Source organism: Mastigoproctus giganteus, chromosome 3, assembly GCF_048544385.1.
Source record: "Mastigoproctus giganteus isolate SK-2022 chromosome 3, ASM4854438v1, whole genome shotgun sequence".
Lineage (NCBI taxonomy): Eukaryota > Metazoa > Arthropoda > Arachnida > Uropygi > Thelyphonidae > Mastigoproctus > Mastigoproctus giganteus.
In genome coordinates this window covers 110,948,029-110,974,944 of record NC_143577.1, presented here as the reverse complement: position 1 = coordinate 110,974,944, position 26,916 = coordinate 110,948,029, and the positions used below count along the sequence as shown (strand labels likewise).

At 36.4% G+C, this 26,916-nt stretch overlaps 1 protein-coding gene across 2 annotated transcripts in view; it reads right to left on the bottom strand.

Moving 5' to 3' along the window:
* Positions 1–26,916, bottom strand: part of LOC150088224 (CTP synthase 1-like) — a 292,973-nt gene that overhangs the window by 247,082 nt on the left and 18,975 nt on the right. For both annotated transcript variants that reach the window (XM_090369393.1, XM_090369394.1), the window contains exons 2-3: positions 26,182–26,362; positions 5,007–5,278 (exon numbers count right to left, since the gene is read on the bottom strand). In XM_090369393.1, the coding sequence (XP_090225519.1) occupies positions 5,007–5,278; positions 26,182–26,362 (453 nt within the window). The remainder of the gene's footprint in view (positions 1–5,006; positions 5,279–26,181; positions 26,363–26,916) is intronic.

Sequence of the window (26,916 nt, the reverse complement as noted above, 5' to 3'; positions counted from 1 at the left end):
GTCCTGTTTCACCTATCCTTTTTACAAAGCATGTTACCCGTTTTCCTGACAATAGAGTCACCAACAACTACTAGTTCCTGTGGGACCAGCGCATTCTGCCTTGGGGGTTGCCGCTGTGATGCGTGATGAACAAGTGCAAGCTCTGGCGTTGATGTGGGCAGCTGAGAGCTTGATGGGCCCCTCAATTTAGATCTTTCGAGGGCATCCCTGTTCTTCAAACTCTCATATAGGCCCATAACAATGCTGAGTTGTCACCTGATTTCCTTACACTCCTTACATCGCGCACACACACAAAGACATCACCCACGGCAATATCATGTTCCGTTCCAGAGAGTTCGGCAAACATTTCACAAGTTGCACATTTTTTTTAGGCTGTGATGCATTGGAGAATCACCCCCCCCCCCTCAGTTCTCTCCCGAGTCACAGCACTCCTGCCACTTTGTGCCCATTGCTTTGCTGCTCTAGTTTGGGGCATGCTATTTTAAAATAGCATGCCCCAAATTAGTGTTATGAATTAGTGGTGATGAATGGTTAGTCATGTGTGCAAACTGTGGTGACCAAATGAATGCCTGTGATCTGTTAAAAAAAAAAGTTATATCTGGGGTGCTTGTGATCTGGTTCTGTGTGCAAGATGAAGGATGAAATACGGCAAATGTGTGAGAGAAAGATGTAACTTGTTTTCTTGTTTGTCTCCTAAATACATGTACAAAAAAAATGTGTTTGTGTATATGTAAGTGTGACAGGTGTGTGACTGACTAATTACAAGTGATTTTTTTTTGTTTACTGGCAGGTCACCCCCAAACTTCACTGCAGTGGGAGTAATCTACCCAGGAAACCACCAAACTTGATGATGCCATGCTGTTCCCTTTTGGCAGCATGGTGTGAGATTGCTGACACTGGTCTGGCCAATGTGGGATTTTTAATGTACAAATAGCCAGATAGCAACCCCCCATCTCTGATTTTAACCCCAATACCCAAGGCTTGCCCAACCCTCTCCCCACCTCCTATCCCACTCTGATTTTATCTGCCCATAGAAGCAACCTGCCGCCTGTGGAGGGCAGGTTACTTCTACAGGGTGGGGAGTGCTGCATTTATTCCCTTCCCTTCACTTCTGAATTCCTGATGAAAGGAATTCTATTATCCACCTCCTTTACCATCACCTATACTCCATCATTTACACTATCTCCCCTGTGCTCCTTTTCAACAAAAACTTCTGATTTTTTTTTTTTTTTTTTTTTTTAAGGGACCCTCCCTGACCAGCTCAGATGATACCAGGATTCGCCTAACCAGCGAACTTAATCCCTACTACCTGGCTTGGCTCCCTAAGCCTAGTATGGTAACTAGGGGGTCAATGGTGTTCCATGAGCCCCTACACTAAGTGGCCAGATAAACAACATAACCCTACACATATCAATCACACTACCAGTTCTTGTTGTTGAACCCAGGGTACTGGGTTCAACAACAAGAGCCAATAGCAGAGGGGTGGGAAACCACAAGTGCCGCTAGGCCCTAAACACTACGTAATATGTCTGAACTTGAATTATATTAAAGTATCTCTTTGCAATCTCCTCTGAATATCATTAAACTTTGAATATATATATCAGCCAAGTAAAACACATACTTTTTTTTTTAATTAAATTAATTTTGTTGCTAATGGTTTCTTTATTTCCAGAAGAAATTCTATTACAGAATCAAAGAGTTCAATAAAATGTAAACAATTTTTTTTGACAGCCAATGTACCTCTGTATGTAAAAACAGCTGGTAGATTATCATTTTGATCATATAATTGACCAAACACATGATCATTATCATTCAAGGATTTGGGCTCATTTATTGATTTAATACTCACTTGCAAAAGAATGCCATGGATTTTTTTACTTGTTTTTTGCAACCAAATGCTGCCTGTGCTGACACAATGTGCAGTTTTAACATCAGGAATCATTGATTTAATACTTACTTGCAACAGAACATCATAAAGTTTTTCTCTTGTTTTTTGCAATCAAATGCTGCCTCTGCTGACACAATCTGCACTTCTAACAACAGGAATCTTTTTCTTCAAAAATGCTAAACCCTCTATACTGCTAACCATTGCTAGTGCTCCATTAGAAGAAGCTGCTACAGTATTAGTAATATTATTTTCCTGTTAGGTATTTTTCAAAGCACAAAAAAAAATAATTTCTCCTGTTGTATCCATCTTTAATTATTCAGCAAAAAGAAATTCGTCTGTTATGGCCTTTTTCCTTAAGCTGTAATAAAGTATATAAGCCATAAGGGTGCTTTAAGTTCCAAATTTTCCCTCATCTAATTGTATGTACAGCAAATTTAATTGTCTGCAATTCAAAAACCAGTTTTTTGGATATCTTCAGTCATTTCATCAATACAACGTTAAACTATATTTTACTCAGTGGAATGCTTTTTAATGCTGCACCCAGATCCATTTTCATGACCAATGACACGATGGCAGTATCAATTGCTCCCCAAATGTGTTCAGATACTCTGCTTTTGAAATTAAGGGTGATGCATTATAAGAGGCTTCCAATCCCCCTTCAGCATTTCTAGAAACTGAAGGTTTCAAAAGCAATTTTAAACCTATTATAGAACATTTTATAAATTTATTTGAAATATTCAAATAAATAGATTTGAAATACTCAAAATTCTTGTCTTTTGCACCAGGTGGTTTTCATCCTTTCCAGGCAGTTTTTAATTTTAATGGTTTCGAGCATCGTTTCAAAAGGTTTTCTCACATAAGAGACAGTGGTATTAATTCACTGCCAGGATAAAAAATAAATTCCAATATTAAACTTTGCAAATATAAATGCCACTTCCTTTTTGGGAGTGACATGGTATAAGGCTCTTCCTAAAAACTATATGTTATCAAACTTTTAATATGCTATTATTTGAAATAACTTGCAATAGTGTTTAAATATGTAATATGCCTATGCACAAACTTTTCAGATGGTAATGTTAGGAGTTTAACTATCACAAAATCTCCCAGTCAACTCCTGGCAGCCATTAATCATCATTATTAGCAGCACAACACAAGCAAAAACCGAAAATTGAATCGAAACAGTCACAGAAGTTTACTGCAAATTGCTAAAACCGAAAATTAAAAAGGCCAATGTTCATAGTTATATTTTTAAATCATATATAATAATAATAATAAATATAAAGAAAATAAAAGTATTATATTCTTTATATTTATTATTATATACAGTAATACCCTGACTTACACGATCTCGGAGTTACGCGGTTGGTTCTTGATTTTTTCGTTTGGTGTATATCTAAAATTAGCTTAACAGTCACATTTGGAAGTCAAATCATAAAGCTTGGGTGACAGCTTCTGTTTTTGAGGACTGGTTTGGTCACAACTTCATACCCGAAGTCAAACGTTATTGCAAGTCTAAACAGATTCCATTTAAAGTGATGCTTCTTATTGACAATGCACCCGGTCATCCTCCAGCCACTCTGATTAATTTCAACCCACGTGTGAAAGTTGTTTTTGCCTCCAAACATAACCAGCTTGCTTCAACCGCTGGACCAGGGAGTCATCAAAACATTCAAGGCTTACTACACGAGGCATCGTTTGCACATCTGAATGAAGCTATGAGACAAAATAGTGAGATATCTGTTAAAGACGATTGGAAACAATTCAATGTTTTAGATGCCGTAAGAATCATTGAAGAATCTTGGGATGAAATTCACAAAAAAACATTGAATGGTGTCTGGAAGAAACTTTGTCCATTTTTTTTTCAAAAACAAGACGAAAACAATGCCAAAAACAGATCATGTCACTCATGTGACAGAAGAATTTGTTAATCTTGCCAGGCAATTAGATTTGGAAGTCAATGGTGATGATGTCAATGAGCTGTTGGATTCACATAGTCAGGAGCTAACAATGAATGAGCTCATAGATATGCGTGAGAAAAACGTCACCAAAGTATCCAACACTTCAGACACAACTGCACCAGAAAAGCACATGACAATTGCAAGCTTGACAGAAGGTCTCAGCTCAATTAAAAAGGGCTTAAAAATTTTACAAAACAGACTCCAACGAAGAACGCGTTATAGCTACAAAGCAAGGAATAAAAAAATTATTAGCTTGCTACGAAGAAATTCTGTGTGAAAAAAAAGAAGGCGCTGTGTCGTCAGATGTCGTCATAAAATCTAACAAATTTGTTAGATTTTATGAAGCCATCGACATCGAAATAACTTTTTTTACGTAACTCATTTTTTTAATACATATTTTGTATTAATATGTATAAAGAACTGCAATTTTATTAAATATTTTTCTTCTAAACTAGTGTTTTTTTTAGTCCTTGGTCCCAAATAAACAAAATTTATATGCATTTATATGCAAAGTTGTACCCCGACTTACGTGAATTCGACTTAAGCAATTTTCGTCGGACCCACCTATCGCATAACTTTGGGGTATTACTGTAATTATAATTTGCCCACTGACCCCCTCATTTGACCCCTTGGCATGTATTCGATACCCTCTTTCAAGATGAATGACCCCTAGGAGGGTCAATATCAACCCAGTTAGGAAACCCTATAATATAGGTTTAAAATGAGATAAGAAATTTATATAACCACAATTACTTTAATATATACACATTAAGGTGTTTGAAGTATATGGGTATTCAGGATTTGCTTGAATAAATTCCGGAAATGGAAGAATGAAGTTCTGTCTTTATCATAATTACTCAGAAGTTGAAGTACAGGTAAATATATTCCTTTTCAAAGTATCCACCACCTAGAAATGCAATACCCTCATACCACTGCTCAACTTTTGAACATGTGGTCCAAAACATTACTTTAACGTTGCACTTTACCATTTTAAAGAAACAGATCTTTTTTGCTCTTAAAACGTTTAATTAATATCTGAAAAGTGGCAAATCTCTTTTAAAAAGAAAAGGTACTGATTTGTTAATTATAATTATATTATAACTATATAAACATTTATGTTAACAACCAAAACAACTCTGATTGTTCTTTCAAATCCATACCTCAATAATGCACACTTCAGGAAGAAGATTATCTCCAGTGACTGGCACCTTTGATATTCTTTCAACCCATTCTTGAATAGCATCAGTGATGTGAGGAACAACTTGAACAGTCTTACCAAGATAATCACCTCGCCTTTCTTTATTAATTACATGTTGATATATTTTGCCAGTAGTGATATTATTATCCATGTGCAATGTGATATCCAGAAAGCGTTCATAATTTCCCAAATCAAGGTCTACTTCACCACCATCATCTAAAACAAATACTTCACCTAAAAGAAATAATATAATATGTGTATACTTAAAAACAGATTTGAATAAATAATATAATAAAGGAAAGAATTATAAGATAAATAAAAGATAATATAAAAGAAATATAAAGAAATTAAATACATAAATTAAGAATACACTAGCAGAACAGCCAGCCAAGCCAAGTAAGAAGTGAATACAAAGAAAATCATTACTTTAATACAGTAGATCTAGATCGTCTGTATAGCTTAGCTTAATTTTCAGCACTCACCTCATAGTAATCCGCTTAGCTGGTGGAGAGTTTTACCACATACATAGTGGTTATAGGATTCTAGTACTTTACAGGGATTATGGGTTTAAAATTAAGTGATGGGCTATAAAAAATTTTTAAGAAAGGAAAGTGCACCTTCCATGGTTGCCTAATTAAATTAAATAAAATTAAGAGAAAAAAAGAAAAAGAAAAATATAAGCTAATAATCGCGACGAGCGACTTTCGAGATTCCTCGTCTTCAGTTAGCTATAGTGGAGGGGGGGAAGAGAGCGCGCTTGTGTTATATACGGGTTGGGTTCCCGAAATGCATTTCAGTGCACGTGGAAACTTAATACGTGCTAAATTCCAAATGGGGGAGAAATTGGGGAGAAACTAGTTATTACATTACAGCACATAAGGACTCCTTAAAAAATCAAGAGTTTAATATAGTAATAAGAGAAAAGGGGGAGGAGAGAGAGAGAGGGGGGGAGAGACAAATTGGTAAGTGCTGCAGAGGAGGTGCATTCCTAAAATAATTTAGAAGTTGGTAGCCAATTAAAATAAATCTAATAGCATTCTTTAATAGCAACCACAGAAAATTGCTTGGAATACCACTGTAGAAAGGAATTAAAAACCTACTTTAACAACATGACTAGTAACATGAAGCAAAAATAAATTATAACAAACTGACCACTGAATCCCCACTTCTATTCATAAGAAGGCCAAACGGCAAATAATGGCTGTGGAGTCACTGCATTTATTTCCAACATTAAACAAATGAATGCATCAGATTTCAGTAATATTGGCCTTATGCAAATAATTAATATAGCAATTGGGAGCAAAGGCAATGCTAAATCACTAACAGAACAAAGTTAAATAAGAATATGAAATGTTCTTATTTAACCTACTATTAACATATTCTATACACTGAAAAATAAACTTGAATATATAATATAAAAAATTATATTCTGGCAACATGCAATTGGTTATGTGCTGTAGTCACCGATGTTTTTATTCATTCATTTATTCAAATTAATTTATTCAATTATTCAAATGTTAAACAAATCAGTGCATCAGACTGATCTGTTTAACATTTGAAATGCAGGATTTCAATGCTATTATTACTGGCTCAAAAGTCAGTCTGTTTTAATTTATTTTTGCTCCCATTATTGGTCACATTGTTGTGGTAAGTTTTTAGTTCCTTTTCATAGCGATATTTCACACAATTCAGCTATGAACTGGTGCCATCAAGGAGGCATCATAAACCTGTTTTAATTGGCTATCAACTTCTAAATTACTTTAGAAATATACTCCTTCTACAGCATCCTTCTTATCAATTTCTTTTCCCCCTCCCCATTCTTGTTGCTATAATAAAATACTGGTTTTCTTTATATTTGCATTTTACTTGGCTTAATCTATTTGTGATTGTATTCTTGAATTACTTATTTTAATTTAATTATATACTGTATATAAATGAATTAAACTGAAAAAAGAAAATGTTATGTGCAGAGATTAGGGATAGTTCTAAAAACTCCAAACTCAGCAATAACCAGTAAATATTTACAATTTTAATAGTGGATGAATTAATCTAATCTGTCTATATAATAAAAAAAAAACAGGAAAAAAAGGGAAGTGAAAATGAAATACATATAATAAATATCAAAATAGTATTAAGAAGGCATTAAAAATAGATTCAAAATTGTAGAATATAATATGCAACTGTATTATATAACTGGTGTGGGAGTTAGAAACAATTGATAATATATGAGTGAGAGAGAGAGAATGATTGAGCTGGATACACCTATTAAGGAAGGCAGATAGGTCAAGGTGAATCCAGCTCAATCACCCAACTTAAACCACTTTAGATTTTTTAATAAGGATATTTTTGTGCAACCATGCAGAAAATAGTTATTAGTTATTATCTTATGCAGAAAATTAGTTCCCTGATACTGCACTCTGTCATTGCTTGCTCAGTAAACAGACGGTAGGTTTTATCGGTGTGGAGCAGAAGTCGAGAACGATATACTGATTGACAGGGAGGCATGGCAAATGATGTGCTGATTGGTGCGTGAACACAACAGACAATAACATCAGTTTGGTATCACTGACCCTAATCTCAGAAGCACTAATGGTAACTTGCCCTAATTGCACGTGCCCCAATGAACGCTTTCCATAATGGTGAAAAAAAGGTCAGGTTACCTCCACTTGAATCCCATGGGAGCTTGAACCCCCTCCCGAAGTGGAGGGGGTAACCTGACCTTTTTTCTTTAGAATCATGGGTGGACTAGAGCATAAATTGTTTATTAACAAAATATTAATTTTTTAATATATATATATATTCAGGGGCACACCAAGGGTGTTTGTCCCCTGGGTGCGAGAAATAATTTGCCACCCATTAGGCCTTTTACATCAACTGTTTTCTCGTCAGTCACTGAAAAGTTAATGAAGACGAGTTTGATTTGTATGTACATGTCTTATTTTGAAGACTAAATGCACAAGGCATAATATGTTATGGGTTGAAATTAACTATATAATATTGGTGTAAATACACCATAGTTTACAATAATGAAATAGTTTGCAACAAAGGCAGAATACAGAATTTTTTTGACTTTGAATGTAATAACCAGCTTCTAAGAATTTTTTTCCTATTACTTAATTGTTTATATTAATATTCTGTAGAAAATTACCTATTCTCATCATCTAAAGGAAAGTTATAATGTTGAACTTGTTCTAGATTGAGTTCTACTAAAAACATTCTAATACTGTCCATTAACAATTTTGGACATTACCCTGAATCATACATATCATTTTCGAAACATTTCTTGGTCAAATCTGGAGTAGCACTGGTAGAGGTTCCTGTTGTACATTCAACTTTTGATGAAATTTCTTCAATACGCAGTTGATTTTCCATAAAGCAACCTTCTACAGAATTTTGAGTGGCTTTGTTCCTCACTCATTTTGTCGTCATGGAAAGTATCTAACTGTGATTGCAATGATTTTCCAGTTTTTTGACTTTTTGCAGATGTTGGTTCAAAAAATCGTGAAATTGAAGTATTAACTTTTTTTATACTCTCCTCTTTTTCTAATTTTCTTTTTCGGTAGGCTGTGCCGGAAAGTTTATTTTTTCTGTCAGCCATATAAAGAAAATTATTCAACAAATTGTTATTTAAATAAAGAATATTTAACAAAAAAATAAAAATAAATAAATAATTATAAATAATCAAAAATTATTTAATTTCTATCCAAAATTATTAAAAATTTAATTTTTAATTTTCTGCCCCATTACTTAAGTGACTTAAAATAATAATTAATAATTATTATTTTGAGTCACTTATTATTAATTTAAAAAATCTTTTATAATTTTTTGTTGAGATTTGTAATATAAGAATTATAAAATTTAATGGCCTTTAGCATCAGCGCCCCTAAATATTCAGCGCCCGGGTGCGATGCACCCTTTGCACTCCTGGTCAGCATTGCCCCTGTACATATTATATATATATAAAGAATCTTTCTTTCTTTTCCTATTATTTCTTAACCTAACTTTTAAGGTTAGGTCATGAAATATAAGGAAACCTTTTCTATTTATTTTTTCCTAACCTACCATTTAAGGTCAAGTTATGAAAAAAAATAAAGAAACCTTTTCCTTTTTTTCGTAACTAAACCTAAATCAATAATATAGTAAAAACATTCGTGAACTCCAAAAATCTGCTTTTAATAATGAGAAAAAAACATACTGAAGAACATAAATATGAACAGAACGAAACTTTTTCAGAAAAAAAAAAAAAATTCATGAATACAAATCATATAGTTGGACCTCAACAGCTATTCGCAATTTGAGTAATAATATTCTGAAAGGTACTTTCATGATTTTTCCATAAATCTGATGCCACATATATTCATTCATGTGACCAGGCAACATATTACAGCTGCCATTTAGTGTTTTAGTCACACTTTTCAGTCTCTTCCCACTGGGCTTCGATGTTCCCTGTGTTTCACCTTAAATGTTTGTAAATCTTTTTTTTTTTGGCTGTAATACACCATTCATCTGTTATGATGGTAGTATTTTTCTTCACTGCTTTTCTAATAATGCGTAAAAGAGTTTTTGCTTTGCGATTTTTTATGAATTTCATGAAGACGAAATTTGATTCCCCTTCAAATACTCCAAACACTCATTTCTTCTTAGCAGTTAAATTTCACCCTCTGTGATGTTTTGGTTTTACCAAATACAATTTCGTCTGCTTCTACAGTTTTCTCTGATCCACCCAACTTAATGGGTTTTTTTAACAACTGCAATTTGTAAATATCTCTTAGTTTCTTATAAAACTTAATTGCTGTTACTTTCAAAATCTCCATATGGAATGCTGTCGTAGTTACTGGCATGAATATTGACCAAAAGAATATAATATACATTATCTTTTTTCATGGAAGTTTTGTATTTTCCATAAAACTAAGGTTTTAATAAAGAAATTCGTGCAGAACATTTTTTACAATACCAGAACTTTCTACATGACTCTGTTCGTGATTCAATTAATTTAAAATAATCATTGCATGTAAAACAACAGTACAATTTTGGTCTTATTTAGTTTTCATCAAAGAATCAAGCAATGCTTTATTTTCCTTATAAATTTCTCCCATCTTTAAAAGATTCATCGCTACTATTACCTGTTTACCGTTCATTATAAAACTAATTATGAACCGTTCTTTACTCATAAATACAAATCATAATGCCAACCAATGACTACATGGTAGCTTGTCGTGTTTCATGCCCACCACCAATCATTTCATCATTTGCCATGCCTAGCTGTCAATCAATATATCGTTCTCGACTTCTGCTCCAGACTGATAACACCTACCGTCTGTTTACCAGGTGAGCAGCGCTAGAGTGCGGTATCAGGAAAGTAATTTTCTGGGTAAGTTATCTAACATTTCCAGTGGTTCTCGTGTTGGCATTCTTTACCTTAGCCCTACCTAGTTTTTCAGCTAATTCAACTTCTTTGCCATTTAAGCTTTAAATGCTGATAGCATCTAACTTGATTGTTCTAGTGGCATATTTAGCATTGTGTGTCTTGGTTTCTGACAAGCTTACATTTCGAAGGTACAGCTCTAAAACGGTATTCGCAGGCCGGCCACTAGTTAGTACACAGGACCTATTGATAACTCTTTAGGAGGCTTCCAGATCAGCTAATGTATATTCTTGCTACCTCTACTCTGCCAGATAGTGACTGGAGGGAATCCAAATAGTGTGTATGCGGAGGGTTTTCTCGAGGCCACGTTATGTCAAGGATTTGGGTATATCCTTACCATGTGTACGCCATATCCAAAAATTTCATTACTTCATACAGTATGTCTCCCCTTTTTTCTTACTATTGAATACACCATGAATTGTCAAACTAATAGAGTAAGCTTATCTGTGAAAAGATCTAAACCTCCCAACCACTTCCTAGTTCATTTTGCAAATATACGTGGTCCAATTCTAATTTCAACAATGTCCATTTCCACTTGCAGTCTGCCAAACTCCATGTACTTTTTCTAACAGAATCTCAGTTATTGGTTGATTCAACTACTGCTCATCTCAGTTTCCCAAATTATTCGCTCTATGATTCCTTTCGCCTGAAACATGGTACGTCCGTTCCGATATTCCCTGTCAGAGACTTGGTAATTTGGAATCTCCTCTCTTCGATATTCCCTGACTTAAAATCTCTCTACCTCACTGTGTCAAATTCATCTGTTGTCTCCACCATTCTCCCAACTCCACTAATCACTTGGAGCTCTTTGACTTCCTCTCTTTGCAACTACTTTCTCCAATCCAACTTTCCTAACAGTGAGGTAATTTTCCCTGGTGATTTTAACGTTTTCACAACTCCAGCTGGCTTCCGTTTTCTAGTCACACTGACCCAGCTGGTCGAGATGTTGAGGATTTTGCGATTTCTAATGACCTTGCACAGATTGTTCATTTACCTACAAGAATACTGGACAATCCCAACCATACAGCCAACACGCTTGATCTTTTTCTCACAAACAACCCGTCTAAGTACACGGTCGAAGTGAGTGGTCCTTGTGTGGGGCGTAAGCAAATATGGCTTACTCTGCATCTAAAAAACTTGGTTTTCTCTTTCGCTCTCGGCATTACTTTTCTTCCAAACAGCTGTTTACTCTATACAAATCGCAAATCCGCCATGGAATATTGTTCCCACCTCTGGCGCGGTGCCCCCAAGACCTCTCTCAGGCTTCTAGATTCCATTCAGAAGAGGGCAGTTAGGTTAATTAATGACTCCTCTCTAACAGAGTCTGTCCACTCGCTGTCTCATAGATGTACTGTTTCTGCTGCATGCCTTTTCTACAGATACTTCCATGGGTACTGTTCTTCTGGATTGGCTTCTATAATTGCCGCACTTTCTTTGAAAACAGTCCGAACACGTGCCGCCAACATCCATTTACTGTCCAACTTCAATCACAGAACCAACTTTTCATCTTCCTCATTTATTCATTCAACAGCTGTTTTCTGGAACAATACGTATTTCTTGAAAATATACGTATTGTTCCTCCCTTCATACGTATTTCTTGAAAATTACAATATACAGAAGTTCAAGTCTAATGTCAACAAATATCTTCTTTCGTCTTCTCAACCTCCAACCCAAGCATGGTATTAAGTACTATAGGTTCTAATACCTCTCATGTTTGGGGGTTTCATTAAAAAAAAAAAAAAAAAAAAAAAATCATAGCGAAACCGTGTTGACCAGGCAGCATCCCAACTGGTGTATATAATACCATGGAGATAAGGTGATAAAGCCTTAAAATTAACCAGTTTAGTTTGCTCAGTAGCATATAAATGACTCCCTATTAACAGCTTACACTACAAGAATTTGATAAGTGTATTCTGAGTATGAACCGCAGCCAGTTCTGACAAGCCTAGTTTAGGAGATGTGGAATCCCCTTCTAGTTAAATAGTCTCAGACCTATCAATAACCTTATGTAACTATATACATCTATGTTAACTCCTGTCTAGCTAATGATAAAGTACCCAAGATAAGGACATATATTGCACAACACTTCATTTATTTATGAAAATAGTATCCAAAAATTTTTATTATAAAGTCCCTAAGCTTCAGCTGTTTGCAAATGAGTGATTTCTATGTTAAGTGTGGCATAAATCTGTTTTTTTTTGATAACTTCACATTCTTATTTTCAAAATTGCTGTAAACAGACTGCAATATTTAAAATAACTAAATGCACAAGGCATAATACATTAAGAGTTTAATATCTATATAATATCGGTGTGTAGATACATCATAGACAACTCTTAAGAAACTACAAAGTAGTTGTTGTAGGCATCATTTGCTCTTTCTCATATTGTGCTCTGCCCTCATGACGAGTTGCCATGATATTGCACTACCTCGAATAAGTAATGCTTCACTAATAGAGAAGACTATTGTTACTTATTCTCAGTGAGTACCACCACCCAGACATATTTCAAGGCTATTGGCCTATCGTCAGTGGGTGGGCAGGTACCCTGGTATTGCAGACATGACGACCCAGTTGTGATGATAATCGCACAATATGAGAGATGCCAAAAGATGTATATGACAATATTTAAAATAACTAAATGCACAAGGCATAATACATTAAGAGTTTAATATCTATATAATATCGGTGTGTAGATACACCATAGACAACTCTTAAGAAACTACAAAGTAGTTGTTGTAGGCATCATTTGCTCTTTCTCATATTGTGCTCTGCCTTCACGACGAGTTGCCATGATATTGCACTACCTCGAATAAGTAACGCTTCACTAATAGAGAAAACTATTGTTACTTATTCTCAGTGAGTACCATCACCCAGACATGTTTCAAGGCTGTCATGTCTGCAATACCAGGGTACCTGCCCACCCACTGATGACAGGCCAATAGCCTTGAAACATGTCTGGGTGGTGGTACTCACTGAGAATAAGTAACAATAGTCTTCTCTATTAGTGAAGCGTTACTCATTCGAGGTAGTGCAATATCATGGCAACCGTCATGAAGGCAGAGCACAATATGAGAAAGAGCAAATGATGCCTACAACAACTACTTTGTAGTTTCTTAAGAGTTGTCTATGGTGTATCTACACACCGATATTATACAGACTGCAATGTATTACATCCCTTGTAGGGAGTTACTAACTCTCAACAAATAGTTAGCAAATGAAGTATGGGCTGTTTCTAAATCTTTTGTCCATCCTTCAATTGTATATTTGTATTTTTAACTGAATGTATTTTTTCTGCCATGGATTCTTTAATTTAATTTAATTATTTAATAATCTAATGGCATATAATTTATATAATTTTTGTTTTTTGGTATTAATTTTTGTGAAACTCTTGCACAGTGAAGGGATGCTATACAGTATCTAGAAAGAGCATATAAAAATTTTTGTTCAGTTGATGGATTGTGCTAGGGTGAGTGAATTAACGTAGTTCTCTATACCACATTTATTGTCCCAATAAAACTAAATGAAAAATTACTAAATCATGTAGTGTAAAAGTATTTGCCTAAAGTTAATTAGAATAATTAGTAACCATCCCACAGATGTCATTTTAACATAGTATTAATGCATTATAATATTTATAAAATTGTTACCTTCAATTGTGGGAATTTAAAATTTATCGACTAACACAGAAATCTGCCATTGTTCAAACTCAATATGATTCTTAAAGGGTTATTCACTGTTTAGTGAGAGGTAAATTATTTCAATAAACTTTTTACTACTCTAGTATGTTATGTCAAGAATTTTTCTATTAGTGACAAACAATGCAACAAAGCTTATACAGCATCAGCAAAAAACAAAACAAAAAAAAAATTCCCATATCAGCTGTCCTTCTCCTCTAACAGTTTATCTAGTTATTGCTTGAATTTATTCAAACTACCCACTTCTATAACGCCAAATAGAAGTTTGTTCCGACAATCACCTGCTGGCCGAAGGCAAATTTATGCATGTGTCCTGCAACCATCCTTCCTCATGAAGTTATGCCTCCTCACTATTTAGTTTGAGCAAGAGGAAAAATGCCATCAGCACTGAACTCGCTCAATCCAATAAAAGCCTTAAACATCTCAATCAATTCACCTCATAGGTGTCTAGTCTCCAGATGCTACAATTTGCATAATACGTTGGCATTCGAAGTGAGTGGACGTGCTTAGACAGAGCTCCTCAGTTAAGTGGTTTACTTTTGGATAGTGCTTTTAAATATTTGATCTATTTAGATATTGTTCGATTATTTTGTTATAGGTTTTCCTGTAACTGTTTGATTTTAATAATATTATAGATATAATTTTTTAAAGTTACTTTCATTGATATTTATTTAATTTTATAGTGGTAGTTACAAGATCTGCCTTAAACACGTCACAGGGTATCGTGACTCACACGGAAATAGCAGATGGCGATTTACGGGTGAGTTGTGATTTAATCCGTTGTGGAACCTGTGGAATGTTTTCCAAGGTCGACCTGGTGACTAATCGTACCTCACCTGGGGATTCTTCTCTTTGTGATCGATGTAAGGAGTGCACCGATCTTAAATTACAATTTGGTGCACTGATGGAACAATTTGAGTCCCTGAAAAAACGAGTGCTTGCCCTCGAAAATAATGCATCTGGGAGCTCGTCAGGGACTCAAAACTCCAGCAATCTACCAAGTGATGCACACCCAATTCGAGCCTCCAAACAGAAAAACCAAGTGCAAACTACTCTGGTTAAAAAGGACATTGTTTTATTAGGAGACTCCATTGTCAGGGAAATGGGGAATATTTTTTGTAATAAAGATAGGTGGAGCAGAACCAGGGTATGTCTGCCGGGAGCAACTATTGATGATGTCACCAACAGACTGTCAGATTTTAAAGGGGGTAAAGAAAATATTATTATTCATGTGGGGACAAATGATATTAAACGTACACGATCTGACTAGACGGGATACACTTAAACAAAGGTGGTGGAAAAACATTATTCATGTGGGGACAAATGATATTAAACGTACACGATCTGACGATTTGTTGGAAAAATACAGGACCATGCTGAGCAAATGTCGCGAGCTAGGCAATAATGTCTATGTGTCTGCAATTCTGCCCAGACACGATAGGAGGGATTACATATTAAGAGCCTTGTGGATTAACTCAAGACTTGAAGGAATCTGCAAGGCTTTACGGGGTAAATTTCTATCAGCATGGCCCACACTTGTAGGTAGAAGGAATTTGTTTTGTAGAGATGGGATACACTTAAACAAAGGTGGTGCAAAAGTTTTTGCCAGTATTATTGAGGATACCTTAAAGGTTCAGGGAAACTGCTAGTTAGGGGGGATGTGGGTAATACTGACACGCGTTTATCTGATAATATTGGTCAATGTAACTCTTGCATATACCTTTGGAGTTCTTATCTGTTACCCCAACTGGATGTATTATCTAGATGTTCTGGGGGCAAAGACGTTTCACGTGAGCGGGTAGCTAATATCAGGGAAGAGAGCCTAAAAAACTTCAAGGGTTGTGTGAGGGTTGTTAAATATACAAGAACAGTAAACTTAATTGTTTATACAGTAACGTTAGAAGTGTCGTGAATAAAATGCAAATTCGAACTGCTGGTTAAAACAAGTAACGCGGACATAATAGGGCTTACAGAGACGTGGTGCCACCCAGAAATTAGGGATGATGAGTTTCAGTATGGCTTGTTTAATGTATTTAGGAAGGATAGGTTAGATAGAAGGGATGGTGGGGTAATGCTTCTTATCAGAAGCAGCCTGAGTGCAACGATACCTTTCCCGGATTCAGACATTTCACTTGCTAGTATAGAGTCCGTATGGTGTGAGATAGTTGGAAACAAAGGTATAATGCGAGTAGGAGTAATCTACAGACCGGGTAATTGTGAAGATTATGACAAAAGCCTCTACATGCAAAAGGAATAGACAAGTAAGCGTCAATGTCTTATTATGGGTGATTTCAATTTGCCTCTAATTGATTGGAGTAAATGGGAAGGAAACTCGACATGGGGAACAAAATTTTTAAATGAACTAGATGACTGTTATTTGTATCAACATGTTAGGGAAAGTACTAGAGAAAAGAATATCGTAGACCTCATCATCACACATGAATCAGATGACATAACAGGGCTGACAGTAGAGGAACCAGTAGCAGGAAGTGATCACGGAGTTCTACGGTGGATGATGACGAGAGAGGTAGCAGAAGTAAAAGGCAAAGGAATGGGTTTTAATTTCAGAAAAGGAAATTACGATGCCTTAAGGTACTACATGGCCTCTATTAACTGGGTAGATATCGCGCAGAGAATGAATACAACTGAACTGTGGTACGCTTTTAAAACATTAATCACAGATGCCTTGAATGCGTATACACCTTAAAAAAATACTCCACGAGAAGGGTTCCAAGTTGGATGAATAGTGAAGTTTCCGCATTACTTGAGCAGAAAAAGGTGGCATGGAAAGGTTACAGAGCAATAAAAAGTACTGAAGCCTATAACAGCTACAAGGTGATGTGTAACAGAGCCACAGAAAAGGTTCGACAGGCAAAGGCAGTTTATGAGAAATCACTAGCAAACAGAGCAAAGAGGGGGGATAAAGAATTCTTCACATATATAAATGCCAAGAAGAGCAGGACAAACCAGCTCGGACCTTTACGTTAGGGAAAGGGGATAGTAATAAATACACCAGCTGCCGCTGCAGATGAACTCAACAGTTATTTTGCATCGATATTTACAAATGAAAAGCCTTTTGTGGCAATGGGAAATTGTGGGAGCGAAGTTAAAAAATATGTAATTAATGATATTGAAATTTTGCAAGATTATTTAATGAAAAAAACTTTCGAGCCTACAGACCAGTAAGGCTCCTGGAGTTGATGGAATATACACTATAATCTTAAGAGAGGCGGCAAGCGAGTGCATTGAACCACTGAGGCTAATTATGCGAACATCACTAGACTCTGGGGAGATTCCCTTGGATTGGAAAAGTGCAAATGTATCTCCCATACATAAGGGTGGTTCTAAAAGTGAAGTTGGAAATTATCGACCTGTCAGTCTGACTTCAGTAGTAGGGAAAATCATGGAGGCAATGATCAAGGGTGGAATTCAGGATCATTTGGATCGAATTGAAATTCTCAAGGATACTCAGCATGGTTTTGTAAAGGGAAAATCATGTTTAACAAATCTGGTTCGCTATTTCGAAAGGGTCACTCATGAGCTGGATTTAGGGAATAATTTTGACATTGTTTATTTAGATTTCAGCAAAGCTTTTGACCCAGTCCCACATGAGCGGTTGCTTTATAAGCTGGAACAGGTTGGAATCACTGGGAAAATCCTTAGATGGATAGAAGGATGGCTTCAGGGCAGGAGGCAGAGGGTTGTGATAAATGGCTATTCCTCAGATTGGGTTGATGTAAGAAGTGGGGTTCCCCAAGGATCAGTATTAGGACCACTGTTGTTTTTAATTTTCATAAACGACATTGATGAAGGGATAGAGGGCGTGATGTCTAAATTTGCAGATGATGTTAAAATTGGTAGAGTAGTTAATGATCACTGTCAAGCTGAGCTTCTTCAGAGAGACCTAGATAGACTTCAAGAATGGTCAGAAAAATGGCAAAGTGTAAGGTATTACAACTGGGAAACAGTAATCCCAAAAAAACGTATTCACTTGGTGGAGTTCAACTAAACCTAGTACTGGAGGAAAGGGACTTGGGCGTTACGATACGGTCAGACATGAAATTCTCTGAGCATTGTAAACAGGTTGCAAGGAAGGCCCATGGTGTCCTATCGATGATCTATCGAACTTTTGCAAGTAGAGATAGGGACGTGATAATCCCATTATATAAGGCTTATGTTAGACCACACTTAGAATACTGTGTTCAAGTATGGAGACCGCACCTAAAGAAAGACATCGAGCTTCTTGAAAGGGTGCAAAGAAGGGTAACTCGCCTGGTGAGATCGGCAAAAGGACGTCCTTATGAAAAAAAACTTCGAATATGTGGGTTGCAGAGTTTGGAAACTAGACACCTTAGAGGAGATTTGATTGAGGTATTTAAGGCTCTGAGAGGCATCAGTAAAATGAATGAAGACAAAATTTTCAAGATTATAAATGATGCTAGATCTAGGGGACATAAATTAAAGTTACGGGGGAAAATGTTTAGATTGGACTGCAGGAAGTTTTATTTTAGCCAGCGAGTTATAAATTACTGGAATAAGTTGCCTTCATGGGTGGTAGAGGCCGACAGTTTGGGGAAATTCAAAGGTCATCTGGATAGTACTTTCGGGTAAGGGAAGCGCATAGGATGATAGGTTTAATTTCCTTTTTATTTTATTTATATTTATTTATTAATTATTATTATTTAGTTATTTATTTTATTTTTTTGTTTTTATCATTGTTTTGTTTGGATTTTTTTTTTTTTTTTTTTTGGCTGGTGCAGCATAAGCCATAGGCTTTCTTGCACCATGCGGCCGTTACTAATACTAATACTAATTTGGAGAAATGAAGCCTTTCTCAGTATGAGCACCCTTTTGTTCCTCTCACTATCTCACTGCTCTTCTCTGTAGCCATTCCAACAGATCCACATCCTTCCTAAAATGAGGATTCCAAACCTATATCCAGTACTCAAGATGTGACTTAACCATTGCCTTATACAACGAGTAATCAAAATTCCTATACTGTATATAACTGACAAAACCCCATGGCAGCCTGTCTCCATTTATCAGAGAACTTCATATCTGACTGAACAATTACAGTGTGGTAAATTGATCTGGGATTACTGCTACCTATGTGCATTACATAACATTGTTTTCAATTTCCAATGTATGTAAGGCCATGATAAGGCAAAGTTCATTATACTTCAAGCAGACAAAACCAAATTTTTTATGTAAATTAAATTTTAATATTTAAAGCAGTCAAACATCCACAGAAGAACTGGTGAAACTAAATTAAAAAGATGTTCTAAATACTCCTCGAACAACAGAAAAGCTTTTATTAAAGTGTTAAATGACTAGTCATATGAAACTCTCATATGAAATCTGCCTTCCATCGCTTGCACCCATCTATCGCTATTGTAAATAAATGAATAAAACCAATAATAAATTAAGTTTTCATCATTTTTTTTTTTTTTAGAATTTATGGTTCATGACCATCCCCCCCCCACAGACTGAAACTCATAGTCATGTGGCATCTGGCAGAAACAATGCGAACATCTACATTTTTATCAGCTGTTCATGTTTAGCATTAGCAAAGGCACATGATGCAAGAAAGCAAGCTTATATAGCATCACCCAAAAAAAAAAACAATTATTTCACCCATCCACTTGCACCAAATGTTTCCCAAGTTCTGAATTGAATCTATTTACGCTATCAACTTCTACAACGACAGATGGAAGTTTGTTCCAGCAATCAACCATCAGCTGGCTAAAGGCAAACTTCAACACATCTATTCTGCGACCGTCTTTCCTCAATTTGAATTTATGCCCTCTCAGGCAGTTATTCTGAGCAAGAGGAGGAATCCCATCAGCATTGAGCATGCTCAAACCATTCAAGGTTTTATATACCTCAATCAGATCACCTCACAGGTGCCTAGTCTCCAGATACTGTAATTTGCAAAACTTAAGCCTTTCTTCATAAGAGCAACCCTTTGTTCCATTCACAAATCTTGTTGCCCTTCTCTGTACTCATTCCAACAGCTGTACATCATTCTTAAAATGAGGCCTCCAGACATGTATATAGTACTCAAGGTGTGGCCTTATACAAGGGGATAATCACCTCCTTACCCCTGCTATAGAAAACTCCTGTATATCATTCACAAGACACCATGAGCTACTCCTGCAGAACATCTGCACTGCTCAGAAAACTTCATCTTTGGCTGCACAATTACTCCCAGGTCCTTTTCATTCTCTACCACTGTCAGGGTAGTACCACAGAGTTGATATGTTACTCTGGGGTTACTGCTTTCCATATGTAGTACTTTACATTTGTCAATGTTAAACTTTATTTGCCACCTCACAGTCCATCTGCTCAACTTTACTAGATCCTGTCACAGCAGCATACTGTCATTGGTGTCATTAACAACCCTGCCAACCATCATATAGTCTGCAAACTTGGACATTAAGCCTGGTATACCATCATCAATATCATTTATAAATACAGCAAACAACAATGGACCCAACACTGAACGACCCCACTAATAACATTAGTCCACGAAGAGCAGTGTACATTGATTAACCCCCCCCCCCGTCTTCTCCCACTCAACCACCCCCTTTATCCATAGCAGCAATTTGCTTCCAATGCCACACTGTTCCAATTTGTGCAGCAGCCTTCCATTTGCAACAGTATCAAAGGCCTTTCTAAGATCCAAATATATAATATGAAAGTTATTCTTTGTATCCAGTTCCTTTGTGACTACATCATAGTATCCAATAAAATTGGTCAGACCAGACTTTCTCTTAACAAACCCACGCTGTGTCCGAGCTATAACTGAAGTCTTGTCTAGATGATTCTGCAATGCTTCTTTAACCAGTACCTCCATTAATTTCCCTGGAACAAAAGTTAAACTAACAGGTCTGTAATTACCTGTGTCTCCCTTTGATCCTCCTTTGTGGATTGGGGTCACATTTGCACCTCTCCAGTCCATGGGTACCTCCCCTGAGTCTAGGGAAGTTCTCATAATTGTGGCTAAGGGTTTGCTTACTTCCTTTGCTGCCTCCTTTTATATAACTGGATAGATTCCATCCACCCCAGGTGCCTTTCTTATGTTTATCTTCAACAATTTTTCCTCCACTTTACACTAAGTTATTACAAGATTATCTAGCTTACTGCCAGAGTTTAATACACCTCTGGCATTCCCCTCCCTGAATAACTTCTCATGTGTGAATGTAGATGCATAATATTCATTTAGCTTGTTAACTACCTGAGGAGGATCATCAACAGTTGAAAAATCAATATCAAGTGGATCAATCTGATTCATCCCTTTCCTTCTAGAGTTTACATAAGTAAAGAACTCTTTGCTGTTTTTATTTGCATCCTTTGCCAAAGATTTCTTGTAATTTGCCTTCGCAAATTACAAGAAATAACCTCCATCAAGAAATAACCTCCTGCCTAACCTCCTTTGTGACTTGGTTAGAGGCCAGCTTATATCTATCATAGGCTTCTGTGTCGCCTGTTATTTTATATGTATCCCATGTATTTTTCTTCTCTGTCACATGTCTAATTAGTTCATCTGACATCGATTTAGGCCTAAATCTTGAACAAGATTTCTTAGTTGGTATGAAAAGCCTAATAGCTTCCAAGATTAATTCTTTGAATGCTTCTCATTTTGAATTTGCTGTTGGTAACATCTTCAGTTGGTCCCACTGTATAGAATTTAAATACTGTATCAGACCACCATAGTCACCTTTATGAAAGCAAAAACCCTTCTCTTTACCCTTGATGGTAGTTACCTCTTTGAGTAAATCGTATTTCAGCACGCTGTGATCACTGCCACCTAGTGGTTCCTTTATCTGAAGATTCTTAATACATGAAGAATCACTACTGATAATCAAATCAAGAGTATTACTCCCTCTAGTTGCCTCCCGAACATAATGCTGTAGAAAACAATCATCCAATAAAACCACAAAAGCCTTGCTAGTGTGTGAATGAACAACCCACAAATTCCAGTCAATCTCTGGGAAATTAAAATCCCCCATTATAAGACACTCTGATTTACTGGTCCACTCTATTTCTCTGCACAATTGCTCATTACACTCATCAGAGTCATTAGACCTATAGCACACTCCTCTCAATTCTGATCTCCCAATGCTTATGTCACACCAAAGTGACTCAACATTGCATTGTTCACCAACATCAATTGCATGCACTGCCTTACATTTTATGTTTTTTTTTAACTAACAGCATAACCCCTCCTCCCTTCCTGTCCTGTCTATCCTTTCTGTACACATTTTACTCACCAAATTCCAGTTCTGCACTGCTTAAGTCTGTGTGACACCACGTCTCTGATATCCCAACAATATCTGCCTTTGATGTCTTGACTAGCACTTCAAGCTCACTGAATTTTTTAACTATACTCCTAGCATTTGTGTACATGCAAGTATGCATGAAACTGTTTCTTCTCTTAGTTACCCTAACACAGCCCATGTATTTATTGTTCCACTATGTCTCCCAGCAGTCCTGGAAATCCCCATTGCCTTGCTTTCCAGGCTGCTGATCAATTGCATTTCAATAGAAGCAGTGCAAGAATCACTTTCACCTCTGCCAGTTGCTACTATTAATCTATTAGTCCGTGTATCCCCCCAAGCTAGCAGTTTCCCGACCCACCTAACTCTGCCTCAATAGCATTAGCAAAAATCTTGCACCCTTTCTATTTTTTCTATTTAAGTGCATCCCATCCCTATAGAAGCAGTCTCTCCTGTTAACAAGCACAGACCAGGCATAGAAAAATTCTACCCCTTGAGCCCTGCACAATCTTTCCTGGGCCGAATTGATTGACAAGGCTGTCAGCATATAATCCCTCCTATCATGTCTGGGCAGAATTGCAGACTCTTTCAAATTCAACCCTAACTCACAGCTTTTTTTTCAGCATTGACTTATACTTGTTAAGTAATTCTGCCGGTCTCCTACTCTTAATATCATTAGTGCCATCATGTACACAACAATATCAATCTTTGTGCCCTTAAAAGGTGATATCTGCTCTACAACGTCATCAACCTTTGCCCCTGGCAGACATACCCTGGTTCTGTTTCACCTATCCTTTTTGCACAATATGTTCCCCGTTTCCCTGACAATAGTCACCTACAACAACTAGTTCCTTTGGGCCAGCGCATTTTGCCTTGGAGGTTGCCACTGTGTTGCGTGATGTTCAAGTGCAAGCTCTGGCATTGATGTGGGCAGCTGAGAGCTTGATGGGACCCTGAATTTAAATGCTTCGAGGGATTCCACCCTGTCTTCCAGCTCTCATATAAGCCCATAAGAATGCCGAGTTGGCGCCTGATTTCCTGTTGTTTGATGACTGCTCCACAAACATCAAACAATCAGTTCATTTCAATAGACTGTGATTCAGAGGACAACCGCCCCCCCCCCTCAGTTCACCCCTGAGCCACAGCACTTCCATTAGTTTGACTCTTTTGCTTTGCTGCTCTGGTCTGAGTCATGATTTCTATTCAAGTTCAATAAAATTCCAATACAAAATATAACCCTAAACTTATATCCCAATGCAGTTATAACACTATACACAGGGTGTCTCAAAAATAGACGCAATAACTTCAGGAATGAGTTCCTCATACGTAAAAAATAAAAATATTTTAGATCAACATAGTTCTGGAAATGCTTGGTTTCCGAGTTATTAACCGGAATGTCTTATCTCCCGCAGGCGATTTCCTTCATCACAAGGTACTTACAGAATTTGGTGGTTTTTCCATTCTGACCATGTACTCAAATCAGGAGCAAGTGGATATGCACTTTATGTACGGTTTGGAGGACGGCAATGCTCTGGAGGCTTGTCGTTTGTACCATGAAAGGTTCCTAGAACAAAGATGTCCAGACAGAAAAACATTTGAAGGTTTCCATCGCCGCCTTTGTGAACATGGGACCTTTACACCTCGTGCTGCCGACAGAGGACGACCAAGATCTACGACTCCTGAAGTAGAGGAAGAGATTTTAGATGATGTGCATGCTTGTTGTGGGGCCATTTAAAGTCATTGGTTTATTTAACTCCGGTAGCTAATGTGGAAACTTTCTGCAATTGTATTGTGGCAGGTTGTGAGAGAATACGAAACATGCCAGAAATTTGGCATTGTCTTCGCGAGTCCATGATACGTTAATGTGAGGCCTGTATTCAGGCAGAAGGTGGACATTTTGAACAATTACTATAAGGTGATGTGAACAGTGTCATAGACAAACTGTCAAAACTCAGAAATCAAGCATTTCCGGAACTACGTTGATATTAAATATTTTTATTGCCTACATATGAGGAACTCATTCCTAAAGTTATGCCCTGTATTTTTGAGACACCCTGTATATGTATTCCTGTATATGTATTCCAGTATCGAATATTATCTCCAAGTTACGTTATATGACTTTCTTGTCCCCTGTCAACTTATATGTATTAATATATGATGTTACGCTTTGTATCGCACAACAATGGCGGCAAGTTACAAATGGTTAATCTATGGACACGAGGTATTATTTACTTTCTAAATCATGCTATCTAAATTCGAAATAAACCACGGAGCTTGACTAAGTCTATAAGCTACTTATAGAAAATAATTTAATCAAATAATTAAGTCAATAAAGCAGCTAAAAATAATTAAAAACTTTGCATTCACAGGAGCTGCAAAACTTGTCCAACACGTGGATTTGATACCCTTACCGATACTAAGTAATAACCTACAAGATCTTTATCTAAATTCAAATTAAACTAAAGTATTGTTACTAGGAATATAAAGCAACTCTAAAAAATTAATATGCCAATTTAATTCAATAAAAAAGCAAAAAAAAAAAAAAAAAAAATCAAAGAAAGATTTAGACATCTGTTGTTGGCATCTCACAGACACCACATGATTTGTTGTTATTTGGTTTTTAGGAGCATTAGCAACTAAGGCCATATTGCTCCGGGGATATGCGGTGGTCATTTCCTGACCTTTCCACATCCTCAGTATTTGGTGGTCACGGGCGCGATCCCCGGTCTAATTAAGAAGCGTGTACTACACACTGCTGCACTTGCCCACCTGGCTATGGAGGCGCCGACACCACCTGAGAGTTGCTTAGAAGAAAGTTAGATGCTTTTGTTCACCTGGTGGCTGTTAAATACCAAACAAAAATTGAATAGCTCATAATTCACAGTATATTGAAATGAAAAGAGGAAATACTGTATAACCAGTTAAAAAATAATGGTGGAGAAAAGTATATGAAAGGATGTAAGCCTTCTGCCAGTTCACATTGGTGAATCTGGCAGAAGGCTCAAACGATAGAGTCGCTGAGCACGAGAGAGCAATCCGCTCTGCTGATGGGGAGCGCTCAGCCATCTCCGAATACTTCTGGTTACCCCAGCACAACATCGAACCCACCACAACATTAAGATTATTGACTGTTCTCATCAGTACCACAGTCGCATCTGGTTAGAATCACTACACACTACATCTTGTCGTGATTCTTTTAACTGGAACAAAAGAGGCCATGTCCATCCCATCATTGAAGCAGCCATCCTCCTGAATGATGGACGTTGGAGCACACAGCAAACCCAAGCTTTGTAAATGCAGCCACAAGCCTCTACTTCCAACTGCTAATTGTTGTCAGCACCTGTTCACATAATTCACCTCACATAACCACCACATCGGGTATTCTTTATTATTTATTTTGTACCAACGTTTTTCGACTGAAGAAGGCAACCTATGCCCGAAAAAGGAATTTAATAAACCTGTATTCTGTATCTCTCAGAAAAGGCTGAACTTATTAATATTATGAACTCTGAGAACATAGTCCTTTTCCATTTTTGGATGTGATTTTATTTCTGGATTTAAAAAATAACAGAAAAATTAAACAGTGGCATCTGTCAGATGCCATGCTAGCAGCAAAAGGTTAAGCATGCTCAAGGTTTATTATTTATTCTACAGTATATTCTTATGTTTTACCATAACTTATTCTTCAAATGTTAAAAAGTGATAATTAAAAATCAATAACTCATTAAAATTCTCACCATGCTCATAAGGAGAAAATGTTCCTGCATCAATATTTATATAGGGATCAATTTTGATTGATGTAACTTTTTGCCCACATGCCTTTAAAATAGTGCCAATACTACTTGCAATAACCCCTTTGCCAATTCCACTAATCACACCACCAGTAACAAGAATATACTTCATCTCTGAGGAGAAAACCTATTATACACAAAAATTAAGAAATAACTTCAAAGACTAGAAAAAATATATCTTATTCTAAAGAGCAAATATTTTGGGAGTAAAAGAAGTACAAACCAATAATATTTCAATTTTGCATTTTAAAACGGTTTGCACTATATTATATATTTATATTTTTATATCGGTAAATCAGCAATTGCAAAAAAAGCTTAAAATAAACAAGTGTCAATAATGTTCACAGTTTAAAAAAAAAAAAGCAGCAGCAATAATGTGCATATACATTTACCTTTAGACCTAGCTAATTTTCAATTATAAACATTAAAGAGTTAGTTGGTTGGTTGTGTTGGATTTTATTAGTGCATCAGCAGCTGAATCTCTAATGCACCAAAAATCAGGTTATATAAAAAATAATAGTTACGATTTCGGTCACCCAACGGATTAGGTCACTATTAAAGGGTTGGTAGTAACTTCATTAAACATCATATATTCCACAGAGACCTTTTTTTGTATATTCAATTACCGCATATAAGAATATTATGTTTCTATATACACTGTTCACCCCAGAAAATTTTGCC